This window comes from Molothrus ater, chromosome 5, assembly GCF_012460135.2.
Source record: "Molothrus ater isolate BHLD 08-10-18 breed brown headed cowbird chromosome 5, BPBGC_Mater_1.1, whole genome shotgun sequence".
In the NCBI taxonomy this organism is placed as follows: domain Eukaryota; kingdom Metazoa; phylum Chordata; class Aves; order Passeriformes; family Icteridae; genus Molothrus; species Molothrus ater.
This window is the reverse complement of record NC_050482.2, coordinates 7,279,638-7,300,646: the sequence shown is the minus strand read 5'-3', so window position 1 is coordinate 7,300,646 and position 21,009 is coordinate 7,279,638. Positions and strand designations below refer to the sequence as shown.

Below are 21,009 nucleotides of genomic sequence, written 5' to 3'. Positions count from 1 at the left end.
TATTAGATCTTTTGTTTGTTAATCTGCCCAACTCACTCTATCATGGCACTTGACATTAGATACTGGTTCCAAAACCTGCATGAGGAATCAATTACAACAGGAAATTGCTGCTAAATGAATTTTGCAAATGGAAAGTCTTGAACAGCCTTCTCTTCTCTTTTTTTTTTTTTCCTGTTTTTAATTATATTTTTTTTTCTCTCTTCCTTGTTTTACAGGAGGCAAAGGGAGATTTTTCAAGGTAGGTGAACTTAAAAAGTTTTTGCCATTGTGTGATGTGAGAATAAATCTGGTAAAATTCCTGTGTGAGACATGCAACTCAGTTGTAGCTGTGTAGCAACAGGATTGCCTCTGTTAGCAATGCAGCTTTGTGAGCATGGCTAACATAGACATCATGTTTCCTGACATAATTTCTTCACCAAACACAACCTTTGGCCAGAGCATGCCTTGCAAACAGCGTTGTTTGTGATTTTGTTGTTGACAAATCTCATTATGTGGTCATGAAGTTCAGGAAATAGACTAGTGTTCGGAAGGAAATTGCTACGGAAATGACTCTAAAATCACTGCTATATCACAGATCCTGCCAGAGGCAGCATTAAAATTCCATCACTAATTGATATTTCAGTTTGGATTTGGACAGTTCTCAAAATCACTGATTCGATAATTGGTTTTGTTGAACATCTGCTATCCCTTGAGCCAAATCTTCAGACTTACTGTAAGAAACTCAATGAGGTCACTGTACTTGGTGTTTCAGAAGACTGTTAATGAAATGCCCAAGAATTTTCCTGTAAGTTGACCATGTCTGTGATTTACGCATTAGGAGCAGCCGAAGGTCAGATGGTTGTTTGGTATCTCATGGGAGAAACATGGAAGTTCTTAGTGTGAAGCTCAGGAGAATTGATGATGCTAAAAATTTCTTATAGTCTGGAGGACTTACAATATCCATTAAAGTTAGTTTCAGAGAAGAAAAGAAATCGGCAGTGGGGTTGAATTTTCAGGTGAGCCCAAAAATTGTCTTAATTTTGTCAGCATTGCGATACACTGAAACATGACTGTAACAATAGGAGGCTGTGAAGAACAGGCAGGTTCTACTTTCTGGTGGATTGGAACTTCCAGCCAGCTAAAATGGTGACAAATCAGTAAAAAGGAACTGCATTGTAGATATCTCCTGCCCGTCATGGAATCTGAGATGACATAAGGTAGCCCTTGATAAAAGGAAGTTTGAGCTCTGCCTTGTCATTTCTCAAAACTTTAATGAACTTGTGAAATCCTGACTTACATCTGACCACAGAGACACAAACCCAGTCTTATTTCATTTTTCAGTTCTGCCCAATTTGGAATAACTTGGCTATCAGCACTGTTTATTTAGAGGGTACTGGAGTGTATGTGGCTCTGACTTTTCAGTCTGGCTTTCAATGCACTGCCAAGCACTCAGCCCAGAAGAGTTGTGCCAAGCAAAGTTTTGCCATTCCAACCTATGATAAACCACTGGTTTTGCTAAGAAGAGCAATATTTGTTTGCCAGAATGTCTTGGTTATGGTGAAAACACACTCAGAAAGTGTACATTCAGACTGTGAAACTCAGAACAGAAAGGAATCAGATAGCTCAGAGTAATAGGACTGAAAGCATTTTATCTTCAAGTGCCCATTTCCAGACCAGAAATGGAAACAGCTGGTGGAAAGTATCCACCTGCTAAAAGTTGTGTGATGTCCCTTGTAAAAAGAATGGTTTAAGTTTATCACAGTGTGTTTCTCTAGGCCACAGAGAAATGAGGAATCTTCTCTGAGGGCACAGAAGATACCTCAAGCCATGGTGTTAAACTGCTCCCACCACATCAGTCTGGCTGTCATCACCAGGCCCATTAAAACAGCTCTGAGTTCTTTCCCCTGTGGGTCACAGTGGTTTGAAGTGGAAGGGGGATTCCTTACATCCAAGTCAGGCAGAGAAGGGGTGTCATAAAAACAATTTGAGGGCACTGCCAGGGATCTTAATTTATAAATGGACTTTGGGGATAAATCTATCTGCCAGTTTGGAGGCTGTTCTTGGAGGAAGGTATAACAATGCTTCCCTGATCCTCTATGGTCTAGAAGACTTAACATCTCCCAGGGATGTCTGTCCAGCAGCTCCCATCTAATGTGCACTGACACAGGTTTATGTGCTGGGTGAGATCCAGGTGCTACTGAAGTTAATATGAGGTTGTTGTGGTCAAGATTTTTGCCTGCTGAGATTTGTGGTTATTGTATCAGCAGTGTAAAATCTGGCAGGCAAACCAAGCCTCAGGCCAGCCAGAGGAACTGCAGGTGAAGGCAAATGTTCTGACTTTTCTTGGGGATCAAGTGAGCTTCAGTGTCTGAAATTAGTTGATGTTGAAATACTGTTTAAAGTAGAAGTGCCTACTCTTTGAGACAGAGAAGCTTTGCAGTTGTGATTGTCTTGCTGCTGAGATTTAAAGATTATATGTTGTGCATGGCAACATATGTTGTGTGAAGGCTGAACCCTTGAACTCTTTGTTTTTGAAGAAATAATTTAATTCTAAAGGGTTGCATGCTTGGAACGCAGACTGCAGCTTTCCCACACCTGTCCTGTCTACTGCCACCACCAGATTTATAGCCTGTGAGACTACTAGTTTCTCTCTGGCCCCCATCCAGAAAAGTGCATAAACTCTGGCTCATTGGTGGTGATGGGAGAATTGCTGCTCCCCGTGGGAGCCTTCCTGTGAGTCACTGCTGATCACCTCAGGTGCTGGGACAGTCAAAGCCAAAGTGTCACAGCTCCAGCTGCGTGTTGGCACCTGCCCATGGTGGCCAGAGTGGGATTACTCCAAACCCCACTGCAGCCACGTGGAGGATCTGCAGCTGGCTCAGGACTCTTGAATGCAGTCCCAAGTTTGCTCTTTGGGCCTTGTGGGAACTCAAAAAACAGAATCAGTCTTACAAACTCCAACACTCAGCTTTCTACCTCTGTGAACTGATACATGCTCAGTGACAGCAGCTCCCACTGCTGCTTTTGAGGAAATCATCCCATACCCCAGAATAATCACTGTGCTCCTTTTTCCTTTTCCAAAAAGCAGCTCATGTCATTTCAAACACAATCCTTTGGTAGGGCATTACCATTCATGAGCCTGTTATCACTGCCTCTTGTCACCTTGGGCATCACAGTGACTCTCAGGTTTTGTTAAGCCTGGGGAGCACAGTCCAAGTCACCCTCACCTGTCTTGAAGTAAAATGCCACAACAGGCCTGACAGATGAGTTTAGCAGCTATAGTGACCAATTCTTTAAGTCCTTTTCCATTTCTAATGTGTGTTTCATTTCAAAAAGAAGCTCATCAGAAACCCTGACTTCCTGATCCTGTTTAGATCAATTAAGTATTTCTAAATGTTTGCTGTGAGTGGCCTCCATCTCTTAGTTGATAAAGATTCAGTCAGAATGAGGTTTAAAATAAAAAGCTTTTCCTCTTAAGTTCCTAGTCCTCTTCACTAAAGAGCATTTTCACATTACTGACAAGACTTAAACATGTTTACTTTTAGTCTGGAACATACCATTGAATTTTGGACAATCACGTTTCCTTGTTCAGCTGGTTTTCAGGTGGAACCGGACACTTAAGATTGGATCTGTGCTTTTCAGTATTAGCTGCAAATATTTTGACTTCAAAGGCACAGAATTGCATGTATAAAGGTCCTAAACAAGTACCCTGCAGACAGATCTAAAGGTTATTAGCTCAAACTAATCTTGTTTCTAGCTGGAAGCTGAGTCACGCTTGGTTGGCAGAGCATGGGCAGGACAAATTTCAGTTCCTTAGATGGACACAAATCCCACAGGTGTGACTCTCTTTAGGCCTACATAAAGGAATTACCAAGGCTGCCCTGGCTGATTTGTGGGGGAATACAGCATATTGTTAAAATAATTGGGATTTTTTCCTAATTTAATCCTAGATTGAGAGTCCAGTCCCAAAATCTCTGGGAAACTCACACCAGCTTTGTTTTTAAATATTCATAATCCAGTTCTTCAGCCTTAAAGAGCTTGTATGTCAAAGCAGCAAGAAATGGCATATACAGATCATTTGTCCCTTAGTTTGGGGATGGGAAAGAAAAACCTCTGAGTAAAACAAAATCCTGAACCACTGCAGCTAGTTCCTCATTGCTACATTTCTTCCAGTTAAAAAGTATGAGACATTTCAATTGAACTCCAAGTGTCTCCCAGCAATACATGAAAGAATAACAAGGGAGGAAAGCTAACAGCCAGTTTCCTGCTAGGCAGAATTTCACAATAATTTCAACATTTGGGCAGATGGTAATCTAACATAGTTTTAGGCTTACTTTTCTTTCTGTGTAACCAAGTGACATTTAACCAATTAGAATGCGTTAAAGGGTTAGAAAACCTGGGCTGCATTCTTGCAGCCTAATGGTAAAATCCTAAACACTGTATTTTGAAAAGTACCATCTAATCTGAGAATCTCAGAGTATGCATTTCCTCCCGCATTCTACAGAATGAATTACCATGCTGAGAAGAGTTGGTAACTTTAACCTGCAGTTTTGTTTTGTTCCTGATCATTGTTATTACACATGCTGGAAAATGTATGGATTTCCTGAGACAACTGCATATGTAATCTTGCTCAAAATTATTTGACAGTATGCAAAAATTTCTTTTTCACAATATGTTTATGAAGTTCTAGGCAGGCCTTTTGCCCCCATGTGTAGATAAAGATACTAAGAGGTGGTGACTAATTTATTTAGACAAGACTCATTAAACAGGCAGTACCAGAACAAACCCAAAAAAAAGGAGTTCTGTTTTCTAGGTCCACTGTTAGTCACCCTTACTACAGCTTTCTACCAGCTTTCAGGAACCCATGCAGATGGCTTTTCCAGTTCAGGTTTCATATTGTTATTCAGTTCTTTAAATATTACCATTTCCACCATAGGAAAAAAAAAGAAATAAAGTGGTCTATGGGACACAGAGAAAGTGTGTTTGGAGCCTTTCCCTTGCATATTAATAAATCTGTGTCCTAAATATCCTTCTGTATATATCAGCCCTAGAGGCTGGACACTTCCGAATATAAAATAAATGCAGCACAAGTGACCGGATTAAACAAACACTTTCTAAATACAGTAATAAAACAAACACACTGAGACATTTCACTAGAAAAAGCATGAAAGGCAATAAGTAAAAAACCACTTGAGATCCTGCTGGAAACATTTTAAAAATTGAGGGGTTCAGTGTTTTACAAGGAGCCGAGAGGAAAGTGACCTCATGACCACTAGTTCAAATGCAACCTGAGTCATTATTTTGTTTTTCCTTTTATTGATTTGACATCTTTTTGGGAGTCTAAATTAATTTGTCTTGAGATGAGTCTTGCCAGAAGGCTTAGTGAATGCATGGACCACAGAATGAAATACCTTTTTGTTCCTGGAAGTGATTACCTGACTTTTGAGGTGCTTTGGGGCCGAGGCACTATCCTTACAATATTCTCTACATGCTGAGCAGAAATGTTAATCCTGCCCAACATCACTAATGTCTTTTTCTCTGATTCTTAAAAGACCTTGTCACAGCACAGGCAAACTTTGTGCCTCACTGACAGAAAAAACAGAGCTGACTGATGTTAGCCCTTTCTTTTATAGGAGCCATTACTGACTCAGAGTTTTTCCCAGACTCTGAGGGATCGTTAGTCACCACTAATCTTGCCCTATTTGATAGATTTCTGGGCTCAGAAAGTCCCTGTTTGGAACTCACTCTGTGCTTTCCCAGAAAAGTTTTGGAAATCTCTCAACTTCCTTCTCTGAGCAGCCAGCCTCAAAAAAATCTTCATTTGAGGGCAGTTACTTCTGCTTGTACTCTGATTGTCCCAAGTTCTATTCTTTTTTCCCAGTTTCTTTCAAAATGTCAAAAACCTCAGTAAGAGCTGAGTATGCACATGCTGTGGAGGAGACAGCTCTTGGCAATAAACTCTAAAAAGCAGCAACTTGTTTTCTAGGCTGTCAGTCACAGAACAGAGCTTCCAGATCAGCAGATAACACAGTGCAGAGCAGCTTCATGTTCAGACTTGTGCAGATATTTACCTGCCATGGAAGAATAAATCTGAATAGGTTTTGAGCATTTGCACTTAGAAGAGAAGAGCTCTCTGATGGCCAAATGACCATGGGATTTGGGCAGGAGTGGGTGTTCAAACACTGTTTGTCAAGAGCCTTTTGGCTTGGCATAGGAGGTGCTACAGAGTGGTTTTCCATGTGCTAGGCATGGCAGCAGTTGCCTCAGTTCTTGTGTGCTATTCAGCACATCTTCACTCTGCAAAATTTGAGCCTCATTGAGACTTGGCCATCTCTCACAGATTTGTCCTGACTAGAAGTTTGGTCCTGTTTTGAAACTACTTAATTGATTGTCAAGGAACTACCATAATAATAAATAACAAATGTCTGTAGACATGCCCAAAATGCCTCCTCGAGGATTTATGTCAGTGGTTTACCCTATGGCCCAACCTAGCAATTAACCTGCAGACTCCAATTAAGACAAACCCACCTAAGTCTCAGGCAGAGCCTGCTCCTGGGATGTGCAAATGGAGAAATGCTGTGGGAAGATTTTTACAACTGAAGCAGTGTCACTTCTCTACAAGTCAACACACAGACTGTCCAAGAGACAAGGATGAAACCCAGGGTGATCTGGGATGTCCAAGAGCTCCTCAAGTCTTTAGCAGATGTCAGGATCTCTGGTCTACAGCCAGGTCAAGACTACCTGTCTGCCTGTCTACCAGCCTCAAGGGAGAAGCCAGTGGGCTGGGGGATCTGGAGCTCTGGAAGAGGTATCTCTCTCTGCAGCTCCAGGACAGCCACATGTTTGGGTAGGATAAAGGGATGGGTAAAAGAAGACAGAAAAACTTCCTGGAACGAAGTAAGCCAATAAACATGAATTCTTTGGCACTCCTCCGTATCCTGTCTGGCCCTCTTGGCTGTGTATTTCTACAATTTTAAAAATTAATAGCAGCACTGCCTTCCTTCCCAAGCCTTTGAGGCTTTTTTTTTCCTATGTGCACAGAATTCCATGTGTGTTTAAAAGTGGGAAGGGAGGCATTTGGGGTTTGTAGGAGAAAATCCCACGGTTCCATCTGTGAGAATCTGCCTCCCATTTGATGAGCTCTCCCTGCTCTCTGCTGCACAGTGTTGCTGTTCCAGCTGGGCCATTGTGGCCACTGGAGGTTGCAGGGAGAAGAATGTTAGTGAGGTGGTTGTGTAGGAAGGTTTTGTGTAGCAGGACCCAAATTCAAAGGGGAGTCTTATCAGTGAAGATGTTATGCAAAGGATAGGTCACTGGGCAACTGGTTAAGAACAACCTGTGATGTGAAGAAAGCAAATTATTACTTTTTGAAGAAGTTTGTAAAGCATTAAATAAAGGTGTAGAATTGCAGCTGAAAGCATCGCTTTCTCTCCCCCTTGTGTTTCTTTCCCTATATGAACATGTCTCTGACACCCTGCTCTGGGACATGTGACATGGTGGCTTTTGTGTCCAGTCACTGGTAGGAAGTGGTTCAACATAACCATCTGGGAGAGCTTCTCTCCAATTTTAATAATAGAGGGAAAAGTTAACTGGGCTGCCATAAAACAAATAAAGAGAGGAGAAAAAGGAAACCCCAGTGCCTTTTGTTAAGAAGGAACAGATGTAGAGCCATAGCAGCCTGCCAGCTAGGTCAAGTCATATCAAATATTGTGGTTGTTTTCTTGTAGCCTGATCCTCCTTTTGAACTCTCTTTCAGCAATGAAGTTGTAAGGAATGAATTAAAGAAGCTGCCAGCCCTTCCAACGCCAGCGCTGAAGGAGCATCCTTCCCTCGCTTACTGGTAATGTGTCACTCTCCACAGTCCTTGTGCAGGACCTGGCTCTGGCAGTGGGGTCTGAGAGTGGAACTGGGATGCAGAGATTCCTGCCCTCTGCCTCTGGGTCTGTCACTGACTCATTGCATGACTTAACACAAGTAGAGCTACCATCCTGGGCCTCAGTTTCCCCATCCCAGGCCAAATGCCTGGCCAAAAATCTACTGTAAGTGTGCAAATGTCCCGATGAAATCCAGAGGCCTAATGTGCCATTTACTTTCACAGCACTTTGCACTTCTGAAAGAGTTTTCCCAGTTTATCAGACAACTCTGATAAATGTCAGTGTTTTGCACTGCCCTGTGTTGAGTAATTCAGTTTCATCTTGGAAATCCTCTCTGTAAGGCACAGCTGAACTCATCTCCTTTTCTATGAACTCAGTGTTTGGAGGTGGATGCTTGTTTGCTCTGTCTTTATTGCACAGAAAAACAAGCTCAAGGTAGGAGCAGGGTCGCATTTAGATTTTGCATGCCACACACATAGATTCTTTGTGCCAACCTGCATATCCCTTTTATCCCTCTGTGCAAATAGGAAAGAATTTGGGGAAAGACTATTCATTAAAGGGGAGATACTTTCACTCCATTTTCTGCTTGTTGCTCTTTCATGTTTGCCTTTAAAGCATTAGGCTGTAAGCCTGGGGGTTGGATTGAGCTTCTTTATCTGCTACTCTTTTCATTTCTGCATTTTGGTAATCTGAGGATGGCAGGGGGAAACAAATCAGTTTGTAGGCTATGATGTCAGTCCTCCTCTTTGCCAAAAAAGTCATCCTCTTCTCCTAGCATGGCTACAACAGTGGAATTAACTGTACCTAATGTCAAGTCATAGGCAAGCTCATCGTGAGGTCTCCTAATCCCTTTCTGAGAATATAAGGAGAGATTCAGAGTCCCCAGCTGAAATTAGGATCACTGACACAATAACTGTGGATCATCACAATCTCCTGATATTTCTCTCTAAGAACCCAGAATCAAATCTTCATGAAAAATGATAAATGTAGGCTGCCATCTCATTGAAGAATGGTCTTCCTCTTAGGAGCATTGCTTTTTCCAAGGAGCATCTCTTTTTCTTTTCTTACTCCACAACCTCAAAAGCAGTACATTTCCAGGTGGCCTGGAAGCTCAAGCAGAAAGCCATCTCAAAAGGAGTGGTGGGAACAAGTAGGCACTGACAGGGAAGGCAAATCTGACCCTTCAGCAACAACATGGCCTAAGGTCTCAATAAACTGCCACATAGTGAGGAGAGCCATGTAAAATCCTCGTGCTCAGAATATGAGTATTTGTATTTATACACAAGGTGCAGCACTTGCAGCTGTACTTAATTTTGTGGGGGGTCTCATGTGACTGAGAACAGGTCACAGGTTGGGAAGGTGGTGTTGCCAATGGAGTAATAAAATCAGAGGCTACAGTCCTGTGACTCCCTTGTGATTTCATGTCAGTAAGCAGGTCTAAAAGACCTCTTTAACATTAGTAGTTCATTATTTTTTAATGATGGCTTTTTTCTAAACACCCTCTGAAACACTTAATGCTCTCAGGAAGCATCTGTTGGTGAATCAGACAAAAAGCCTCAAAATTACAGATCAAACTTCAGTGATCTAAGGGAGCAGATTTTTAAAACTGTATTCTCTGACACGTCTTCACATCATATGCAGATTATGTACCAGGTGCAGATTTTATCCAAACCTTTTCTGTGAGCAATCAGTTTTATTCTGCAGTTCTTCAGCATGAGTGCAAGCAGTCACAAGTGAATATCCAACCCTGGAAAGAAACTTTTAAAACATTAAAGATGGATGAGTAATGGCTCTAATTAGTTTAAAATAGACAAACAAAAAAACTTTGTACTATATTTTTGTCAGCTGAAGTGGATTAAGAGATAATAAAATAGATAATCAAGTAAATATTGTGACACCTTTGGCAAGATGCTGTAAAAGATCTTCAAAAAATAATACATTTCCATGACACACCATTAAAAAGCATCAGCTATTGCACCTACCAAATGTAGCAACACCTGTGGGATGAGTCCTGGATTCTTAGATCAGCACAGTTTGTGCCTCTGATTCCAGCTTCATGGAGTCTCCTGGTTCCATACCCTTGAAGCCTTTCCCTTCACTGTAATCTCTTGCAGTTTTCCCCAGGTTCAGAATAATCAGTTGCACATCTTGTTCTCAAGCATCTTTTGGCATCTCTGATTACTGGTATAGAAAGAAGGGACTTGTTGGTGCATTTGTTTCTATTTCTTTTTCTTTCAAATGAAAGCTGAGCTTCTGGTCCTCCCACACAATCCAGGAGTTGAGGGCCTGAGTTTTGATTTCTCTTGGCCATGCATGGAAACACAAAACCAATCACAGAGACTGGAGAGAATCTTTAGAAATGTGTTAACTCACAGTGCTCCTTTCCAGACACATGTCATTGCATTTTATGTCATTTCAGATCCTCCCTAACAAGCCAGCCCAGTACTCAGTTGTCAGTAATAAGGCTGATAGGAGGTGCAGCAACACAAAAGTGAATGTTAGTATGGGATTTTCAACAGACCAGGGGGAAGATAGACTTCTCACAGGTTCCCACAGTCTTTGAATGTGAGCTTAGTTTAGCATCAGTGTTGCCAGAAAACCCACCTCTGAAGATGTCAGCTGAAAATCACTATTTAGTGATTTTCTCTAGTTCAACACAGACCTGAGGCCCTGGTCCAGCTCTTGGTCCCTTGGCCTAAGAGGTGCTGGCGGCTTCAGAGGGACAGCATATGACTGCAAATAAAGACATTATTTGTTCAATAATGTAATCAAAATGGAAAAGTCAGGTTAGGAACAGAATAACACTAAGGAACAGCAATGAATGGACAGCTATTTAAAACAGCACAGCGTGCTGGGAAGAGAGGGAGGGAACAACTCACTTTGAAAATCTGGATCTGATGATGAGAAACTCAAGGCCTGCATTTGCTTGCAAGTTGTCTGCTGTCCAGTTCTATAAGCTGCTGGGACAGGAGGGATTTTACTTCTAAAGATCTTTATCAGAGTTGTCTGCTGCAGAATATCATCCATGTATTAATTTCTGCAGCTTTGGGGGGAATGTTTTATGAGCTGGCCAACAGACAGCAGTGCTTTGGCAGCCTCTGTGTCTCTGTCTCCACATTAGTTAAGCATCCTCTGCCAGACCTGCATTGTGAATGAGTTTCTGTGTCACCAACACAGCAACAAGGCAGAGCAGGGGGGAGAGGAGATGTCAGCAGGTGGTCCCAGCAGTGTCCCAGCACTCTCCCAGCTGTCAATAGCAGCATGGCAGCTGCCTGGAGATGAACAGCTGAAATGATAGGGGAGCATGTTTATAGGCTCTGCTAATGCTCCTTCTCACCCATGAATGATTTTGCTTGTTTTCCCTGGCATGTGTTGGGCTTAACCCTCCAACCCAGAGGCAGAAAGGAACCTCTGTGCTGGATGATCCTTCTTGCACAGGGCAGTGGAAGGAAAAGGAAGTTCAGAGAATTGTTAGAGGAGGGACTGTCACACTGATTGTTCTGACTGTGAATGTTTTTCCAGTGTGAACATTGCTATCTGAGCTAGGTGCCCTCAGCTCCCTTTGCTGTCAGCAGAGAGAAGCAACAGTAACCTCCTCCCAAGGAATCTGTCCAAAATAGATTGAATGAATTGTACTCTGGAGTACATGTTTCTTTCCCCAGTGACAAGGCCAGTGCTGCAGGAAGGTGAAGGACCACAGATCCCACTCCTAAATATGGCTTGATTGATATTTCAGGCTTTTTATTTTTTGTTCAAAGGAAAGAAGAAACAAAGGTGATATTTGCCTGGCACTTAACATCTGTAGACCACAAAACATTTTACTTAGAAAAACCATCAGTACCCTAACAGAGCAATGGAGGTATAGCATTGCCTGCATTTGCTTAGAAGAACTGGGTAGAGCCTGGACTATCCCATATTTCTAGCATGGGTTAAAAACACAACTCTTTGTCCTGCTGTTCAGGAAGGCTCCCTGACATCTGATCTGTCCTTTTTGAAGGAAATGGGCCATCAATTGGCTTCCCTACCCAAGGAGTATGGTCTAGGAACATATCAATTGTTTTATAATAAGAATTTGTAAGAACGCAGAGCACATCCGGAATCACATTAAGTAATCAGCATGTCCAGGTACATCTACCCTTTCCTTGAATGGCAGCAATATGAGAGCTTGATCTGTGCAATAAACTGCACAGAGTGGAAAATAAAACTAGGAGTGTTTTCCAATGGAGAACTCCATTATTTTCTGAGAAGTCACTCCTGGTTTGTTCCTGTCTGAGACAGAGGAATTGCATCCACATGTAATCATGGTTTTAAGAGGTAATTTCAAAGGGCTGTAAGCCCTCTCTGTCTATCTTTTTTATTAAGAATGATGTTTTTTGGAGGTCTTCCAATACTGAACACTCATGTAATTCAGTTATTGCTCCAAAAGTAATCCTGTTTATGATAATCATGGCAGGAGACCCGGGCTCTGCCTTCATGTGCACACCCATAACATCTGTGGTACTTGCTTGGATCAGTGTGCTGAATATGTTTCATAGCTGTAGAATTTAAAGATCATTTTCTAAGCATTAAAATGATTCTGAGGGATTTGATGGGAGAGCTGGACCATTCCTTTAGCCTGTAATGTGTCACTGGCTCAGTCAGCACCCTGTTCCTGCTGTGGCCTGCTGATGGGACAGCTCTGAAAAGGGCTCTTTTATTTTTGTAGGATGAATGGGGTAAGCCACTTGGTGAGTGAGTAAGGAAAGCAGTTAAATAACCTCTCAGATAGACAACAGGCTTGTGAGGGAAAAGCTGGCCCTGCTGACAATCTGACACTTGTCTCTGAATTGCACTTTGCTGCCTTCACTGATGTTTCTGGTTCTCCTTTCTCTCTTCATTATTAGGGCTGCACAATCCTCAGCTTCCCTGTGGCTCTTCTTTCTAAAAGCTGTTGTGGCTCTGGAGATTCTGGCTCTCTTTCTAAAAGAGGTTCCATCCTCTCTGGCACAGGGGTGCAAATGGGGGAGGCAGCAATGAGAGGAAGATGCAGTCATGTTAAGCTGGGCTGGTGAAATGCTTTGCAGTCGTCCACAAAAGCCCCCGTGGGCATCTCTGAGCAGCCGTGGTGAGGTCATCTACCATCATCCCACCCTGCTGTGCTCCTTCACACTGCCTAGCAATACAGCTGGCTTCAGTTCTGCCTGGGGAAGGATTACCACATGGTGGGCAGCTGAAAGGCCCTATTAGGGGATCCTGCTGGATCCAGGAAATGCAGGGAAGGAGGAATGCCAGTTCACATTGCCCTAAACCACATGCAGTGTGGTGGCATGGGATAGACACAGACACGGATGGAAGCCCATGCAGGGCCAGGTGGGGAGGGCACTAAGGTGGAATGAAACTAGTTTAGGTTCCCCTCCTCTTGGTCTGGCAAGTTCTGTACAGAATCTCCAGGGGATTCAACAGATTCCCTGTCCTTGAGAATCAAAATTAAAATACAAAATAAAGAGCAAGAAATTGGTTTTAAACCTGAAGACTTCAGTGTTCTGTCATGCTAGTGTAGCAGAGCAGGTCCTGTGTGCATTACATTGGATCCTTGACTTATATTTTGCCTTGCTGTGACCTTGCTGGCACTGCTGATTGTATGCATCAAATAGCTCTGCTGCCCATTCACTGGAGAAGAATGAGTGAAATTCTTTAAAAGTGAACTTATATTTGTCTCTCAACCTGTCATTTGGGTCATGCTGATCTCTCCTGGATGCTCCATCTCTACTGCTTATGGCACACACTCAGAATTGTTGTCTGACACAGAAGCCCACTGATGTGGAACAGCCTCCATGGTTCACCTTGGAACACATGATGACATGGTTCATGTCTTCCTAAAACATAAAATGATCTTAGTATCCAAGGAGCTGTTGGAAATGGGCCCCAGCTCATGCCAGCTCCCAGTGCTTAGCCAGGAGTTGCCTGGGGGAATGCAAGTTAGTATAACTCAAAAGTAAGCAAAGGCACATGAATACTTTAGGAGTAAAGAAACTCAAGTTTGAGTGCCCTGGAAAAATCCCTTGTCACTGCTGTTATTGTTGCCTGTGTGTACACTAGGAATTAGCTCCCTGTGAGAGAGATTGCTCCAGAGTACTTCCAATGGTGCACCTGCAGTTATGCAGTTGAGTGACCTGTAAGTCTTAGGGCTGTGACTGGCCACCAATTTCTCACAGTTCTGCCCATCTTTCAGAGGACATGATGGGCTTGAAAAGAAGTTACAGCAGTTAGGACAAAGCAGATCTTAAGCAGATCTCCAACACAAATCTGTTTGCCCTCAGTGTAGTATTGTGGGTATCATTTGTAGGTAAGGAAAGAAATGCAGAGAGGGAAAAGTCTGTACAAGTAGGTACCATGTTTGTGAGGAAAAGGGGTTCTTCCAGAGACCCAGCTCTTAGAAAACCATTTTTATGCTCAGTCTGTGACTTCCCCTTTTCTTACCATGCTCTGCACCAAATCCCCTCATCTAATGGTTTTGCTTGGCATCTTTTGGTTCCATCAGTCAGTAACTGTGTTAACAGAAGTATCTCTTCAGCTTTTGACAAGATTTTCAGTCATGATAATGCCATTATATAAAACATCCAACTTTTTTTCCTTTCCAGTGAGGATCGAGTCATTGAACATTACAAGAAACTAAATGGTCAGACAAGAGGTCAAGCAATTGTGAAGTAAGTGAAACAAGAATGATTTCTTTGTGACCTTTGTCTTATTATGAAGTATTTCAACAGAACTGTAAAGCATAGTTACAATATGTAACTATGCTTCCCATCTCATACAATGCTTCATTTTAAAGTATTTCTTGGCGTAATTATTTACTTATCCAAGTTTTTTTTCAGATCATCCTCTCAGCTTCTCAGATGTATTATTCTCTTCTGTGTTGTTTTGCAGTTACATGAGCATTGTAGAGTCCCTCCCAACATACGGAGTGCATTATTACGCAGTAAAGGTACGTGCTACAAGAAGGTCCTTCCCTGAATTAAACTCTTGTTGGAGAGGGAGGGAGAGAGGTACAAACATCCATCCTGCTCTCAGAATACAATACACTGCTACTAAAGTCTCGTTTCACTTCCTGAGGTAGGATAAACTTATTTCAGCTGTGTGTGCATGTTTAGTAAATACAGTTCCAAAGAGGAAAATCCTGTTCTTGGAGATAAAACTCCTGCAGTCCTATTGTGCTGGAGTGTTCAGCTCAGTCAGCAGCATGGCAATGCCAGTGAACCACCACCAAAGGGACAAGCCAGACACATCTCTGGCAGACAATCCTTTTTGTAGCTCCAAGAGGTCAGATCTTTCCCAGATGGCAGATCCATGAACACCTATTTAGGGCCAGCCATGACCTGAATACTGTAGCTCCCTTGACATGAGATATGTAGATGGATATAGAGATTGTACATCTTTTTAGTGCCAGAAGAGTCTTGTACTCTAGAGATAGGTAGCACATTCTATCCCCCAAACAGCTCTCCACTTCTGTGTGGACTTCATGCAGCTATTCATGAAGTTCCTAATTTCTTTTGTCTAATGATTTATCACAAAAATTCCAGCCTCATATTATTATCATTATTATTATTATTATTATTATTATTACTTCTCTGCCTGACCAGCTGTGTAGGTTTGGGGTTTTTTAAGTAGAGAAATCAATAAACATGGAAAGAAAGCTAGAGCCACATTCCCCAGAGCATATTCCCTCATTTATCACCCCTGAAGTTTTGATGTGTTTCATCATTATCTCTGTGCACAGATCATATGGTTTTTCATGCATCTGTTATGTCTTGTACACATGAGGTACTATAAAAACACAAATATCTGACTGTACCTGTCTCAGGAGATGTGTTTCTAGTCTATTCCTGCTAATAGGATGTAATAATAAAGTTGTTATTATTATTTGGAAAAAAGCAATAGCCTCATCTTTTCTCAGAGGACAGGATCTCTCCAGAACCCTTTGCATCCAGATCTCTTAGACAGCTCTAGAGCGAGAAAAATCTAGTGGATTGGGCTGGATGTTCAATACTGCAAAGACTTGAGAGCAATTCCAGTGAGCTCCCCATGGTCAATAAGCAGCACTGAGCAGCAATGAGGCAGCAAATATTGCACATAATAGGGTTTGCTTCTGCCTGATGTGGGGGTTTGGTTTTGCTGTGTTTTACCCTGCCATTCTCTATCACATTAACAGAACAGATGTAATTTCATTGAGAACTTCAGCGCAGTAAATTGCAGAGACTGGGATCAGATATCAGCCATTACTCCATAAGGACATTTTATTGCACACTCAGACACAAAGCAGTTGGGTCTGAGCCTGTCAGACCTTATCACTTGGTAGCTCTCAGATCCCATTACTGCTGCATTTTCAAGTCTAATGCTAAAATCCCTCCACATAATTCAAGTCATCTGGGTGACTTGCTTTCCTTCCTCTCCAATCTCTGAGTGTTCAGACTGAATAATTTACAGGGAAGAGAAAGAGGATGCACCACTGCACAAGGGACCCATGTCAAACCTCCTCAGCACCCCTGACAGCATTTTGAGTAACTTGATCACATGTGATGTATTTTAAATTGTTTTATATGTCATGGCCAAAAGTGAAACAGATCTCTTCTAAACACTGTGGAGCTTTGTGACTTGCAGGAACTCGGCAGGGGGAAATTTAACAACACCCATTCAAAGATATTACTTAGAAACAAGTCTTCATCTTGAGCAACAACACAGGAAAAGTCCAGCATTTCTCCATCATATTCAATATAACTCCCTCTGTTTTCCATTTCAGGACAAGCAGGGAATTCCATGGTGGTTAGGACTTAGCTACAAGGGGATTTTTCAATATGACTACCATGATAAAGTGAAACCAAGAAAGGTAAGTGTTTACTTTTCTACCAAGGTCTGGGCTTGCCACACATGTCATAGCTTGAGTCAAGGGTGTGATGTACACCAAATGCTGGCATTGATTCATGTGATTTTTGAAGGATGTTTGTTTTCTCCCAAACTTGTCTCAATGTCTGCAAAGAATTAATGGACAAAAGTAGCTCATAATTTATTAAAAGCTGTGGGGTTTGGAGGAAATAAGTGTCACTTAATCTTGCAATTTAAGTTTCTTTTTTGTGCGTTTCATAAGACATAGATGGGAACTCAAGGGCTGATCCTCTTAGGTGCTGGAGGCCTTCCATTCACTGGCAATGGTGGACTGGGGGTGCTCAGCCAACCCTTGATATTGTACTGTCAAGCCATAAATGATCTGAGAGAGAAAGGGATGAAGAGACAGGAAAACTGCTTCCATATATTACAAAATTACATGATTTTCTCAGGACCAGCATTACATTTGAGAAGCAACAATTTTCCTAACTGAAGAGTTAATGTCAAGGTAGCAGGGAAAGTTGACTTTCAACACATGCCTAAAAAAAAGGCAAGGGAAGTTTTAATTCTTGAGCTCAGACTATGAGGGGGACCTGTGTGTTCTGATTTTCCCAAATAAAATGCCATCTAATATAAAAAACCTCATCCCTGAGCACAAGGCCTGCAGGTGGGAATGTAGAGCCTGTTAGCAGCAGTGTTTGTTGCACTGCAGAGCTGTGGAGACATCAGGAGGCAAGGCTTCAGGCTGGCTTGCAGCCTGCAGAACTGGATGATTTCGAGCAACTAGGCAGCTCTTCTGTGGATGCAAAAGCTTCCACAGTGAATTGAGTTCTGTATTTGTCTTTGCATTGTTTCTGTACCAATTCTTCTTTCACCTCCTGTGGTCGCTTTCAAGTTGGACACTGCCTGGTGCTCACAGAGAGCATCTTCTATTAAAATGAACTGAGAATCGAGGTTTTGGTAGAAAACTGAACTGCTAAGGAGGCAGCAAGAGACAAGAGGTGCATCAATTAGCCTTTTATTCACTGAAGGCTGTAAATGGGACTTTTATTCATTAAAAGAAAGGACAAGGAGAGTAAGGACGTCTTCACAAAGGCTAAAGGACACATCTATTTGGGATCAATCATTACCTGCAGGGCAAGCCATCTTCACATATGGTAGTTTAGAACATGCCTAGGCTAGGTGTTTGCACCCACATATCTCAGTAGTGCCAACCCCCCAGGGAAGACATGTACTTAAAAGATGCCTTCAAAAGTCTTAGGGATACAAACATTTCTTTGGAAGAAATTAGTGCCCTGCCATGACAGGACTCAGGCTTTCACACATTATAGTAATTACTGTCATCCCTCTTGGGATGAGAGGGTTGGTGGAGAGCATCAGAAGGAAGGAGAGGAGAGATCAGGTGCTCTGACTGCATGAGAGGAGACACATTTCCACCAGAAGGATCAAGCCTCCTTTCTCAGCTTTTCTACTTTCTCTTCTCAGCTGTTCAAGGTGATCTACCCTGTAGCATTGGTTTTGGAACCTGATTAAATCTTCACCAGCCTCTCTGTGTTTCCACTAGGCTACCTCTAGCACTCACACTGCACCTCAAATCAGGGGCTTTAGGCACCTCTGATCCTTCTTCTCTGAGTGCAACCCTAAAAAAATAGGGTGCTGGTTTTCTCTTTACTGGGAATTAGTTTTTTTGGTCTCAGCAAATCATGTATGAAATCCATCAGACTCAAAACAATGGTGCTGCCTTATGTATAAACCACTAAGAACTGTGGCAGAAGTGGTCATTTATCTGTGAGGATAGGTGGGGTGGGAAGGGAAAGCAGGAATTTCAGGCTTGGATCTGTCCATTGCCACAATCCAGAGACCACAGCAGTGAAAAGACAGCCTAGATGAGCATTTCTCTGCTACATGATGCTTGCAAACCCCATCTGTTGGCAGAGCTATTCCAAAATGAACAGCCTAAATCAGGGATGGGACTTGGACAGAGTGGCTGAGGCTTCATTATTTCTCCATGGAGTGATTTTACCTTCTGTGGAGCAAGTAAAAAGACTTCTTACCCTACACAGGTGGTAAAACCCCTCTGGCAAGAGCAGATCAACTGCCTCAGTGAGGCATAGTGTTTAATCCTCTTGCTAATTAGATTGTAAAATTGCACTCGATAACCCTGGTATCTGGGAGCAGCCTGCCACAGTATCTGATTCATTTCACTGCACCAGCATGTGCTGCTTCAAGTCTTTGCTGTGCAGATGGGAGGGGTAAACTTCACTGAACTTTCTGCAAGGTAAAATTAGTGGGGAGGGGGAAAGAGATTATGGCTTTTTCTGATCTTTAATATTTTGTTCCTGCACACTGCCGATGCCAGAAACAAATTGAAAACTTACAGAGAGAATTTTAGCAAGAAACCAGCTGAAATCAAGACATTTATATTTAGTGCATATAAAAACCTTGCTTGTCTTATGAGGGAGATTGTAATGTTTTCCTATATGTCATCCTAGATAGATTTCCATGCTTCTTGTGCTTTTGAGTAAAACTGTAACACACACTAAGCAGCTGAACCTATCTGGGGCTATCCCATTAGCAGTCACTCAAAATCATGATTTCATTAAATTGCTGGAGTAAATCAGCCATGTGTCTCTAGAAAACTAACCAGGTTTGTCAGCAAGTTAGATGAGACTGGAGAGGGGAATTGAGGCTAATGCAAGGCCAGAACCTCATCCTGCTTGCACTGTTCTCACTCAAGCACCAAGTTCTCCAGCATTACTGGGGATGCAGCTGAGATGGGTATCTGGCACCTAGTCCTGGGTGGTTCAGGTGGGAATGCAGGGCTATTAAACTGGAATGCAGTTGTACCTAGACTGCAGAGACTAATGTGTCTCTGTGTTTCTATTTTTATATTCTTCCTGCCTATACTTGAATTTTGTGGAAGCCCTGAATCTACCCAAAGCCATCACTTTGAGGGTCATCATTTTTCTTCTGTCAGTTGAGGACCAGCTCACAGACAGCAAGCCCTGTCAAAAGCTCCCCCTTGAATGCTGCCTGTTGTAGTGCAAATTTGGGCCCTATGAGGGGACTGGCTATTCATTCTTGGGTACGAAACAATTGCAAAAGTTTTGGTATACTACACAAAATCCAAGACTCCAGCTCAACAAGAAGGGAGTATCAAGTGTGGAAAGATGGCTGCTGTCCTGCCAACCATATATTTGAGGCATTCTGGATGCTGGGCTTGCAGAACCAGTGTCATTTGTGTAGAAGCAGCTCACAGCTTCCAAGGTGGACAGAATCCATTTCCCTCTATGTTAAACTTAGCTTCTACAAACCCCTTCTTGTGAAAAGACCAAACCCATCATTTTCAGTGAAGGGTCATTGGAGGGTTTTTTGCTTGAATTTCAGAGCAACTGTAAAGAAAGCCAAGGCACTGCAGCAGCCCAGTGTGAGCATTTGTCTGTGAGTGCTGTGTGTCCATTTTAACCAGCACACAGGGATGTGACTCCCCTCCATCCCCAGAGACCTGTACACAAAGAGCAGCAGTGTAGCCTGGAGCTGTGAGATCTGCACACCCAAGTAGTAGCACCAGGCATATCTCTGCTGTTCCAGTGAGATATTCCCACTGATTTAAGAGCCCAAAGGCATTTTTTAGTGCAAACAGCTTAACAGTTAGTAAACAATTAACTCCAAACTGAAGAGTGAATGATTAACAAAGTCAGCCAAAGGACTTCCATATGGCAGATAAAAAGACGGAGAAAATGTTTAACTTATCACCAAAAATAAAATTACCTTAAAGGAGAGTCTGGTAATGTTTAGTTGCTTTGTAAGAGATACGTCTATACAGTGTTATCTCATTTTCTTCTATAGAAAGCTAGTGGCAGTGAAACCTCAAGTGAGCCTTTTTTCTCAGACTCATAAACATTATCACTGCTTGCATTATCTGGTTACTGAAGAGAACCCAAAGGGAATAAAGGTTTTTAGAAATAAGATAAAATGTGAGGCATCACAAAATTCAGACATTAATTTAACTTGACAAAAAATTTCCTTATGACAGCTACCAGTTTCTGCCATTTCTTCTCAGCATTACCCTTTCTCTGAGATTAAATGAAGCATGCTGTGAGAATGCTCTGTCACTTTCCATAAGGTCTATAGAACAGTCTTTGGGTTCTCATGTCAAAGAATTTGATTTTTAGTTTGTAGTGTCATCATGAATCCAAAGCAAAAGTTGGGTTGACTTCCCATTTAAACATGCAAAAAAAAAGGCCAGTTGGGCCCATCCTACCAAGCAATGCAGAGCACAAGTAAATTCAGTAGG

At 42.2% G+C, this 21,009-nt stretch overlaps 1 protein-coding gene across 7 annotated transcripts in view; it reads left to right on the top strand.

Annotated features, from left to right (window-relative positions):
- FRMD4A (FERM domain containing 4A) overlaps positions 1 to 21,009 on the top strand; it is a 367,728-nt gene that overhangs the window by 294,168 nt on the left and 52,551 nt on the right. For all 7 annotated transcript variants that reach the window (XM_036400308.1, XM_036400309.2, XM_036400310.1 and 4 more), the window contains 5 exons: positions 216 to 238; positions 7,736 to 7,819; positions 14,474 to 14,539; positions 14,760 to 14,817; positions 16,630 to 16,716. In XM_036400308.1, the coding sequence (XP_036256201.1) occupies positions 216 to 238; positions 7,736 to 7,819; positions 14,474 to 14,539; positions 14,760 to 14,817; positions 16,630 to 16,716 (318 nt within the window). The remainder of the gene's footprint in view (positions 1 to 215; positions 239 to 7,735; positions 7,820 to 14,473; positions 14,540 to 14,759; positions 14,818 to 16,629; positions 16,717 to 21,009) is intronic.